The sequence below is a fragment of the Mytilus trossulus genome, chromosome 1 (assembly GCF_036588685.1).
Source record: "Mytilus trossulus isolate FHL-02 chromosome 1, PNRI_Mtr1.1.1.hap1, whole genome shotgun sequence".
In the NCBI taxonomy this organism is placed as follows: domain Eukaryota; kingdom Metazoa; phylum Mollusca; class Bivalvia; order Mytilida; family Mytilidae; genus Mytilus; species Mytilus trossulus.
Genome location: NC_086373.1, coordinates 88,168,168 through 88,180,510, shown reverse-complemented (window position 1 = coordinate 88,180,510; position 12,343 = coordinate 88,168,168). Strand labels below are relative to the sequence as shown.

At 31.0% G+C, this 12,343-nt stretch overlaps 1 protein-coding gene across 1 annotated transcript; it reads left to right on the top strand.

Annotated features, from left to right (window-relative positions):
* Positions 1-1,375: 1,375 nt before the first annotated feature.
* Positions 1,376-11,414, top strand: LOC134688537 (protein FAM185A-like). Its single transcript, XM_063549326.1, has 7 exons — positions 1,376-1,927; positions 3,464-3,570; positions 5,497-5,589; positions 8,472-8,652; positions 9,637-9,732; positions 10,106-10,237; positions 11,217-11,414. The coding sequence occupies exons 1-7, from the start codon at positions 1,462-1,464 to the stop codon at positions 11,330-11,332; spliced, it is 1,191 nt and encodes a 396-aa protein (XP_063405396.1). The 5' UTR covers positions 1,376-1,461; the 3' UTR covers positions 11,333-11,414.
* The last annotated feature ends 929 nt before the right edge of the window (positions 11,415-12,343 follow it).

Below are 12,343 nucleotides of genomic sequence, written 5' to 3'. Positions count from 1 at the left end.
TTTCTTTTTTTTTTTTTTTTTTTTGTTTAGCCTGTATTTTACACTGCAATGTTAAAGGCCTCTCGCTTCGATATTTAAAATAGCTCAGGAACCTGTATTTTTGCAACAACAGTCATAATGTTTCGTTTAAATGGTGTATATTGTTGTGTATATTCATTTTCTGCCCCGGCAACCTGTCTATCACTGAAATTAAAATTAAAAAAGGCATTTTTTTCAAAATACCCTATCATTTTTAGTAATTTCCGTGACCCGTATCCGATTTCTTTAGTATAATATTCAAATAAGCAAAGTGGCGTTGATTTCTGGATATGCATATTATATATATAAGACCAAGGATTTGTATAGTAAAACTTAGTTTACAAATCAGGCCTTGATAAGTTCTTATAGGTTTTTGTAAAGTAAGACTTAAAATTGAGAATGGAAATTAGGAATGTGTCAAAGAGACAACTTCTCGCCCATAGAGCAGTAAACAGCCGAAGGTCACCAATGGGTCTTCAATGCAACGAGACTGAAACTCCCGCACCCGGATGTCAGTTACTGACATGTCATCTCCAGACCTCAATTAAACTGCCGGATTGAAAGATTATGTCTTCATCATATGAATATCAGGCACAAACCCTCCTGTTAGGGGTTTAACATTATATCATCATCATATATATATGAGAAGAACATAACCCGTGTCATGCCAACAACTGGTTTTAGAATAAATGTGTTTAATTCCGATGCAAAGACCCTATTAGTGAATCAATATCAATTTATTAAACTGACACTGTTCTTATATGTTAAGGATGTCTGCTGGTCATGTTTTTGAATTCTTGTCATATTTTCGATTTTCTCAGGTTTTATCCATCCAAATGTATTAATTTTTTTTTTACACGACACCCCACTTTTGTCTTCATAAATCTGTTCAATAGATCATTTCAGATTTAGTGATCCGGCGGCATGAAATCCTTGTTATTTTTTCTTGGTTTAAAGGGTAAAAAACAATTCCAATGTTTACAAATAGTAAAGTCTGAAGAAAACCCTTTTCCCGCCATTTTCTAAATGTCTCGTATTTTGAAAACTACACACGAGACTAATGATTTTATTACTTTATTTTGTTTAAATATCAAAGTTGTTTTCATTTTAAGCAACCACATAAAATCCTTGTTATTTTAAATTAGAGCAGCAGACATCCTTAAATCTAAGTTATAGTTGTAAACCTCTATGGCATTTGATATCTGGTGGATAGTAACATACCATTGGAAACTATTCCACATCTTTCTTTTTGTTAAAGTAAAAAAAAGGCTTTTTGTTGGAAGGTTCCATACGAAGAAAGACAACTCTGACCAAATTTATTAATCCGGAACCATTCAGTTCTGTCCGTTGAAATATAATTTATAAGCAAACGTTGGTTTCCTGTCTTGGATTGTGTAACAACCTACTCACCAGTGAACTAGGTTTACGGTTCCCAGCAACACAATGACCTTTAAATTGCGAAGCTTGTTATGTCAGAGGCACATGATACTCTCTAAAACAATGAAGTGCAGAATACTTGTATTTCATAATTCTTGCTCATCTAAAACAAATGTGGATACTGAGACTTCAAAGTTAAAAACATCTCAACCAGGACTCCTAGAAACATGGTTTCATGGTGTTGAAAGATTCGGCAGATTAAATATATCGGTACCATTCAGCTTAGATATTGAATCGTTAGATCCTCAGGAATATTCAGACATGGGGAAATTGTTCATTAGACTTAATTATACCCCAGAAGAGAAGGAATCTAAAACAGAACCTATCAATAACATTTCACTTGCTGCTCTTACAAAGTTGTACAGTTTTAACATTGATACATCAGATAAAAATGACATTAAAATAACTGCCAAATTCAATACAATGGTGAATTTTCCAGCTACTTGTTCTATACAGATGCCAATTAATTATGGTAATTTATTTATATGTTGATTTTATGGCAATTGCACAAATATTTTTATGTCCCCAGCCAAAGCGAAGCGGTCAATAAGTTTTACCCTTGTCTGTATGTCGGTTCATCCCAATGCTGGTTTCTGTTCTATAACTTTAGTTTGCCTAAACCTAATGAGTAATCTTATGAAACTCACACAAAATGCTTATTACCACAAAACACAGATAAAAAAAAGTTTGGAGGCATGACTATAACTGTTCTAAAGTTATGCCCCTTTACAAATGGAAAAATTGCTTAATTGCTAAATTTTTCCTTTCTGTTCCCTTACTTTAATTGTTTGCCTCAACAAAATGTTAGGAAACTAACACACAATGCTTATTACCACAAAATACATACCAATTTTGAACTTTTGTAACCTTGTATTTTTGTGACCCTGAATAATTATAGTGTTACTTTAACTTTTTCGAGTTATGCCCCTTTACAAATGGAAAAAATGTTGAATTTTTAGTTTCTGTTCTCTTACCATGCTTACCTAAGTTAGCCTCACACAAATGTTATGAAACTTATACACAATGCTTAATTCTCAAAATACAGATCAAATTTGTATTTTGGAGGTGTCACTTTTCCATGTTCAAGAGTTATGCCCCTTTACAAATATAAAAATGCTATTTTTGTTTTTGTTTTGTTCTCTAACTTTATTTTGCCTCCACCAAATATTATGAAACTTATACACAACACTTATAACCACAACACTCAGATCAAGGACAAATTTGGGTATTGTCACTTTTATTGTTTTTCAGTTATGTTCAACTATAACTTTATATGATATGCAAGTAGGGGTATCATCTGAAATCAAGAAAGGCACATGAAAAACTTGTGGAAAAATTACCTTGCAACAGACCACTTGCATGTAGGGACCACTCTTAGAGATGTTTCAAGCTTTTATTATATATTTTTTTACGAAGAGAGAAAGGCACTCTCTCAGGTTTATTTTTTTATCATTTTTAATTATATATAGGTATAGTATATGTATCACACTGTCAAACAATTGTCCTTCTCCTTTTAAATACTGAGATGTTTTGTGACTGTCAATGAGACAACTATTCACCAGAATCCTAATGATCCAGATGTTGTACAACTATAGGTAAATCTATAGCTTCAACAATGAGTAAGCTCATACAGTAAGCTATAATAGACACGCCACTACAAAATGTGTCAAAGAGGCACAACATTTTTAAAAACATTGGATTTTTTTACTTGCCTGTGTGAGAAGTCCAGGTGACCATACTGCAATACCACAGTAAATCCTTTGGTGTCTCAAACCTTTACATTAAAGCTGGATTTTCAAATAATTTTAGGTAAAAAAAAACTATTTAATTAGAATAACAACTGAAGTTTAAACTTTCAACAAGAGATTGTAGGTGTGAGCAAGTCCAAACAACAATAAAATATTTTGGCTGGACTTAAAATGAATATAATCTCCTAGCATAAATATTATTTTGTAACTATATCATTCCCAGTATAAAAATAGAAGCTTTTCTTTTTTCTCTTACACAGATCTTAATGTTGAATGTACCGGGAAATCAGTGTCTGTTCGAAATTTGGAAACTAATGAAATCAACATTGCAACGAAGAAATCATTATGTACATTACGTAATCTGAAGGTACTTACTCTGTAGATTCACACTTACATGTACATGTAAACTCAATTTACTCATGGTTGATGACATTCCTTAAAGGTAAAGTGCAGCAATAAAAGCACATCTCCTCTGATTCATGGAATTTCCCATGGTACTATCAGTTGGGTCTATGTCATTTATATCTTCAAAATATATTTTTTTACACAAGTTTGCAGTTTATTTCATTATACATGTATGTGTTATACAGTTTACATACATTTCAAATCATTTCTGTAAAATATTATTTACATACATTTCAAATCATTTCTGTAAAACATTATTATAAGGTTTGAAACTCACAATATCTGACCATACAGTCAAACTTATGAGAACATTAAAACGTTTAATCCCGCTGCAAATGATTGTGTAAAGCAAAATTATATCCGGGTGAAATTTGATCCGGAGGAAAATATTTCCCTGGGATATTTCTTCCTTTGCCATGAAATTCTATCTGGGTGGTTAACTTATTGAATAGTCATTAGAAAAAATTATCCTTTACAAATACTATGAAATGATAAAAGTGTATTTGAATTAAACCTATTTTGTAAAAAAAAAGTATTTTAATGGGATTTATTTCACAAATAATCATTGAAAACATTTCCTGAAAAAATTCAAGTAAATATCATTCTTTTAAAAAGAAAATTATTATCAAACTTAAGAAAGAAAACCAGAAATAATTTCAAAGATCGTAATTGTGAAATAATATCACGATTAAATAAGGTAGGTGAAATACATGTAAAAGTGAGTTGTTTTCAGATCTCAGTACAAATATAAATTAAAATGTAAAGGTAGAAATATAGTTGCATTACTTCTGTTAACAGTAATGGAAGAATTTGATTATGATAATATTTTTAACTATATAACTAGTCTGGGATAAAGATGTTGTTGTTGATTATATGGAATTCAGATAAATTATAGCATAACAATATATTGGCACAAAAGCAATTTTAACAGCTGGATAGTATTTACCTGTGAAATAATATCTGTCTTATTAAAAACTAATATGTTGTAAGTCATCTTGTTATATAAATGAATATATAAAAAATAAAATTCAAAGAAAATTTTTACTACGAAATAGATTCAGAAATATATTATATTGAATATCTTTAAAAATATAAATTGCGCATAATTACCTCCCTTTGATAGATTATGCAAATTTGTTCTACCTTTGTGAAGCATTTTATAATTAAAGTCAGGTATATATTGATTGCGAGTAACTGACATACTAGTTATTGGGAGTATATTTCACAAGGTTCTGTGAAATATGATACGGCAAATATATACCGGTACATACTATCCGCATAACACAGATAGATTTTCACTCCTCCGGAAAAATTCTACCTGTGAAATACCATGCCTGGAAAAAAATTACAGTGATAAATTATCCTCAGGATAAAATATCACAGAGGAAGAAATAAACCGTTACAATTGCACCTGTCCTAAGTCAGGAATGTGATGTACAGTAGTAGTTGTTTGTTTATGTAATTTATATGTGTTTCTGTTTCGTTTTTTATAAAGGTTAAACTGTTGGTTTTCCTGTTTGAATGGTTTTACACTAGTAATTTTTGGGGCCCTTTATAGCTTTTTGTTTGGTGTGAGCCAAGGCTCCGTTTTATAGGCCGTACATTGACCTATAATTGTTTACTGTTATGAATTGTTATTTGGATGGAGAGTTGTCTCATTGGCATTCACACCACATCTTCCTATATCTATAGTACCTAGAGGGCTTTTACAGAACAACCAAACTGTTTCAAGTTTAAATATTTTGATGGACAAATTGTTCATTCTAATCATATTTCATTTTAAACTTCATGTATATATATAACAGTATGGTCTGTTGTTTTTTCACTATCAATAAATATTTGTTTTTGTATGCAGGATTTTATTAGTAATACAAATTATCTGTTTTAGGGTGAAAATGTGACAGTAAAGAGTAATGTTGGTGATATTGTTTGTCAGAAGGTTGTACAGGGTAATCTGGACATGGCTGTTACAGGGGCAGGAGTAAGCTTTTAGCATTTACAAATTATAAATGATTGTCTCAGTTAAGGATCTTCGCTACTCTTCTCTTAGATTTTTTGCCAGATATTAGGAATCCTCTGGTTTTATCCATGTTGAGTCATTAAAATATTTTGCCCATTAACCCCTACTGTTCTTTCCAGAATTTGAAAACATTTATTATAGTTAAAAAAAATTATCTATGAAAATATTATAAATTCCTTGTTATTTTTTTTATCATTTTTGAGAGAAAAAAAAGTGCCAATGTTAAATATATGAAAAATCTAGAGAGAACTATTTATTTCCTGCCAAAGGAGTAGGTCTGGTAAGGACCAATTTTTAGCCTCAAATTTCAGGTACATCTGACGAAAGATTTTGACCACTTTTTAAACACTTTTAAGTGTCTATTTTATTTGATTCAATTAGTTTATGTAAAATATTGAACTGATTTAGTCTTTAAAAACGATCAGATTCAAGCTTACAAATGAAAAATCTACCAAATATGTCGAAAAATGTCACTTTTCTGGTGGTTTTTGTGAAAAATGAAAGTGGCTGCATCCGTGTTCATCCTGAATCTTTATATACAAATGATATATGTTATGTTTTATCATCAAGTACAACTAACATTTCAATATCAAGGATGAACACGAATGCGGCCACTTTTGTTTTACACGGAAACAGTTTAAAATTTAACTAAAATGCTACAATTGTGAAGATTTCAGTAATTTAGCATGACTGGTTCTACTACCCAATATATGTCCATTGTAATGTCAAAAACAGCCCATATTTATGTAGTAGAAGCATCCTTCTGTCAAATAAATAACTAAATGTTTACATTTTAACAATTTGTAAAACTGCTATATTTTGGGGCCAAAAAGGGGTCTTACGGGACCTACTCCTTTTCAAGTCTTTCATATTTTTCTGCTGTTTTAGTCTCTTTATTTATATGCTATCAATTTATAACAGTCTTTTAAAAAGCTTGTTATTTAATAGGGGAGTAGCGATCATCTTAAAAAAAACATGTAATTTAGGATTAAGAGCAAAGACTGGTCAGCTTCTTATTAAAATAATGTGTCAAATTAGGATGACATGTCTTCCTGTGAACTATTACCTTGTTGACTATCACATTTAAAGTCCCACTCAGCATGTAGGTCTTGTACAAAGCAGGGTTAATAATTTTGTATTACATTACTTCGTTCTAGTCCTCGATATGCATTTAACTTGACACTGGGAGTTTAACAGCCATCCATCTATATTTATAACTAAAATAATGACTCATCATTGGTTATAATATATTTTTTTTTCATCTAATACAAAATCAGAGAAATAATGAGATGTTTATTATTATTGCTAGGTTGTGATTATGGGTGATATCTTTTTGTGCTAAAAAGTAACTCATTTGTGCCACAACTAAATTGTGCCAATACTTCTTTTGCACCACCTAATTTTCAAAACTATAGGTATCATTTGCGCCAATAAAATAATCATCTAATTGCGCAAATTTTATTTATTTTTATTTATATATAACAACTACATGATTGACTTCCCGCCTCCTTTATCCGGGCAGTTTACCAACTAACGGGTTAAAGTTGTTTTTAAAAATAACAAAAATTATTCTGAATTAAAACAGTCACTTGTATAAATATAGTTTTAAAAAACCATAAAATGTCTCTGTTCATCATTGAATTAAAGGCTGGTATCTGAAGCTGAGAATAGACACATCCATGTATTCACCTCTGCCTACTTCCTCACTCATTAGTTATGTCTCTGTTCATCATTGAATTAAAGGCTGGTATCTGAAGCTGAGAATAGACACATACATGTATTCACCTCTGCCTACTTCCTCACTCATTAGTTATGTCTCTGTTCATCATTGAATTAAAGGCTAGTATCTGAAGCTGAGAATAGACACATCCATGTATTCACCTCTGTCTACTTCCTCACTCATTAGTTGTTGATACTGTTCTTGAACAAGCTTCTGATTTTGATGGCAGCAGACAACATATTAAAGGAATATAATGTCCATTCTTAAAGCCATGCATAGATACAAATATTCTATAAGTAAGCAATTTATTTTTTGGTGAGTTTTCAAAAATTTGATGAGTATTCAGTTAAATCTAAAGTGGAAAGGTTAATTATAGTACAAGTATGATATAGGTAAAACATGTACAGTTTATGATATAGGTAAAACATGTACAGTTTATGATATAGGTAAAACATGTACAGTTTATGAAATAGGTAAAAATATTTACAGGTAAATGTGGTGCAATTTCATTTCATTTATTGGCGCAATTAATACCATCAAAATAAAAGAGAGTGACACAATTAATACCTTTTCAAAACTGCAATTGGCGCAAATTGATTCTGCCCGTGATTTTGATATTTATAAATCTTAAGTGACATTGGTCAAATATCTTTTGTTTTTGAAATACTAGTTCTATTCTGTTATTGACCATCCTATTTAACATTGAAAGTATTTTTTTAAGGTTTTCTTAGCAAATGGCCAAGGGGAGATAAGTCATGCTGAAAATTTATCATTTCTTAATAAGGCTCCCTTATTTTGTCCAAAAACTTTTGCATTAAACTTTTGACTAAAATGTACAATGAGGGATGTGGTCACTGAAAGTCTCTAATAATGATTATGAGTCTAGAAAAATCAGCTTATGCAGCAGCTGCAGCTATGTCATAAGTTTGTTTATTGATTTATTTTATAGCTATGATTATTGAAGTCAAAACTATCAAGTAACATGTTGTTTACAAATTAGCATTCATTTGAGGACTTTCAAACATTTATAACAATAGTGATTCAATATATAAAAATGAACATGCATATTGATACAAGAATGAGATGTTGTCAAATATCATGAAATGTTCTGTTGTGTTTTCAGAGTATTTCAACAGACCGAATACAAGGACAGACTATAAAATGTAGTGTTGAGGAAGGAAATATAAGTGCAACTTCTGTTTATAGTACTGATTCTGAGTTTACATGTAACCATGGTAACATTAATCTTATGAATACTCATGGTGTATCAAAGACAACTGTAAATGAAGGAAATCTTATTATAGGTACATGTAAAAACAATGTATAGATTAGTCCAAATTCATTATTCACATTCCATTATAGTGAGGGGAGCTGTGAAAAAAATTAATAAACTGTGATTGCACATCTTACAAGGATCTTATAATGCTCAATTCATCTTCCTGTTTTAGACACGTTTCAGGGTCCTAAGTTTTTTTCTTACTGAAAATGCATTCAAAAATCTGAATGAATTAATTTGATAGGCTGATTAAAAAATGATAAAAACAGAAAATAGAACCTGATCCCTGTGGGAAAAGTGTTGACACAAGATCTTTTTTGCAATAAGAATGGTTTTTTTAAGTTTTGACTGTGCTTTAATAGTTAACAAAACACTCTCTTAAATTTAGAGAAGAACAAAGTGAATACATTTGATGATCAGTACTATAGTCGCCGTCAGCTGAAAAATTTGTTGCGGTTATCCATAAAAATAATCTTAACTATCAACCACATTCACTCAAGATATAGTTTTTCACATTCCATTCATAAATCGCCAAAAGAAAAACCACTACTGACCTACCTTTTTTAAAAGTGATTGCACTGTGATAATCCTGACCTTCACATTTTCCAAGACAATTTTGAATGGTGGAATCCGCCATTGTTTTTACCAGAAGTGTTTCCAAGGAGTTCAGTTTCATAAAATTTGCATAAATCGCGAGAAACCTTATCACATCAATGAAAAGAACATTTCAGGAAACTGCGTTAGTGACAAATGTCATGTGTTAACAAATGATCCTCATAGAAACAAAGATAGCGGAATTACAATGGAAAACATTCTGGAAAATGTGAAGGTCAGGATTATAACAGTGCGTTCACTTAAAGGTAGGTCAGTAGTGGTTTTTCTTGTAGCAATTTATGAATGGAATGTGAAAAACTATATCTCGAGTGAATGTGATTGATAGTTTAGATTATTTTTACCAAAAACCGCTACAAGTTTCAGCTGACGGCGACTATAGTATGATATATTTTTTTAGATTCACTTGATGGTAGTTTAGAGGCTAAAGTAAACAATGGATCAACAGACATATTTATTTCTAGACCAGATGTTATAACCATAGAAACAAAAACAGGTAAACATGGGCACATGACTTATTTAAAACTTGAACCTTTTTTTGTTAACGATAAAGCAAGATGTGTTAGTTTAATAACCCGAGTGAAAATTATCTCCCCTGTTTAGTTTATCTTGTAAAAAGAATCTTTATTAGAAGATGTTTCAATACTGCATAAATGTATGTGATTGAATAATGGTAGTGGTGGATCTAGAAATTTTATAAGAGGGGGCCACTGGCTTCCTACGAGGGGTATTGCATCGCTCCAGTATGCTTTAGTGATTCTCTCTATAATCAACCAAGTTTTTCCCACAAAAAGGGGGCCCTGGGCACATTGGGCATCGCTATAAATATGACGAAAATTAGTAATAACATTGTAAATTGTATGTTGCAGGTGATATCAATATTAAAATTCCTGAAACTTCTACCTCGCTTGATTTAGAAGGGAACAGTGTAACTTGTGATGAAAAACTTGATATCATGGAGAAGAAGACAGAATCTCTAAAGAATAAAGAAAAACTTTCAGGTTTGTGCATACTTTGTACATGTTTTAGAAATGTTTTTTTTGCCTTACTTAATAAGTTGAAGTTAACTGTGTAACTTTAGTATGCAGTTATGGGAATCTCTGTTTTAATGTTTGTAATCTAAACTATTGGGTAAATCTATCAGAGAGTTATGTAATCGAAATATATCATTTTGCAATTTAAATCCCTCATAATGAAATCATTGTTTCTTACAAAATTTGACCTTGGAATAGGATAAATAAAAGCATAGTTAATTTTTATATTTACGATATCAATATTTTTTAATTACTCTATTGAAAATGTTTACAACTAAAGATTTAATGCAATTTCAAAAATAATATAATTAGTGTACAACAATGTTTTGACAATGACAAGATAAATTTTATGTGTTCTGCAAAAAATGTCTAAAGTGTTGGTATTTTTCAAGGTCTAAAAGGAGTAATATTTGTTTGTGTTGTATATTTTACACAAGTTCAACCATAACAAGTGTCACCTGAATAATAAGTTTTTAAGCCCTTTCTGTAGCTGAGGAGATATTAAGTTTTACCCTTGTCTGTCCATAAATTTGTACATCAGTATGTCCCAAAAAAAGGTTTCTGTTCTCTAACTTTAGTTTGCCTCAACCAAATGTTATGAAACTAACACATAAGGTTTATTACAAGAAAACACAGATCAAGTTTGAATTTGATGTCACTCATACCTTTCTTGAATTATGTCCCTTTAAAAAGGGAGAAAATTGTGAATGTTTTTTTCCTTTCTCTAACATAAGTTACCCTCTACCAAATGATAAACAACTAATATGCAATGCTTATTACGACAAAACTCAAACAGGAATGAATTTGGGTGGCATCAGTGTTACTGTTTTTGATTTATTTCCCTATATATACAATTAAATGCAAGTGGGGGAAGGACAAATTGCCCATATAATATTTTATTTATTGATTTTTCAATAGATAGTACAGTTGTAAACTGTATTTTCAGGCTATCTGTCTGGCACAGATGGACAAATCAAAGCAATCACTAAAGATGGAAGTATAAATGTGAAATGTTTGGATTGGATGGAATCTCTCAAACTCAAAGGATTTTCTGCAGACTGAAACAATTGTGTAGACTGTTGACTGTCCAATTTCATTTAATAATACTTTAAAAGTGAAGGAATAAAACATTCAGTACACAAGAGTTAGTAGTTATTGGTGGTTTGATCTTATAATCCATTACCAAGTTTCCTGAAATTTGAAAACAGTTTTGTTTGAGGTGACCACAAAGGATTTCATTTGAATTTAAAATTAAATGAATCATATCAATATCAACAAATGTTTGATTCTTTTAGTTCAGAATGCTCTCGTTGTCAATTTTGATTCTTTTTTATGTATTGTAGAAACAAGATTTTACGTTTATGTAACTATAGGTCATTGTTAATTCTTCAGCAATTTGCAAAAAACACACTGCAAGCTTATTTGTATGAAACTTTTTTGTAAGCTTTTTGTATAAAACTTTATATTTCAGAAAGCAAAAGTTCTAATATTGAATACCTTGTATACAGATGTCTCATTTTACAAAGATTCAATTTAGCATACCGGTATATTCATTCTTTGACCTTGTTTTTTTTAGGGTTAGGTGACTGCTTTAAAAAACTAAGATTTTGTCCTTCAAATACTTTAAGCAATACGTAAATTTTATTTTGTGAACAGAAAGATTTATTCAGATGAACATGTCTGCCAGACTGATATGAAGTGTATATATCTCAGCTCACTAATGGTATGATTTAATGGTCTTAGATCTTGAAATACTAGAACTAGTATATATATTTGTTTAGAGGCCAGCTGAAGGATACCTCCGGGTGCAGGAATTTCTCGCTGCATTAAAGACCTGTTGGTGACCTTCTGCTGTTGTCTGTTCTATGGTCGGGCTGTTGTCTCTTTAAAACATTCCCCATTTTCATTCTCAATTTTAGAATGGTAGTCTATTTTATTTCAGACTGTGATATTTTGGCTGAGTATGTATTTGCATGCATAGCAGAAGATGCTTAACCAGTCTATACACACCCATTTTCCCTTGGAGTTTATGGGATTCCCCAAGTTTTTGGGGGGTTTTACCTTGATTTGTAT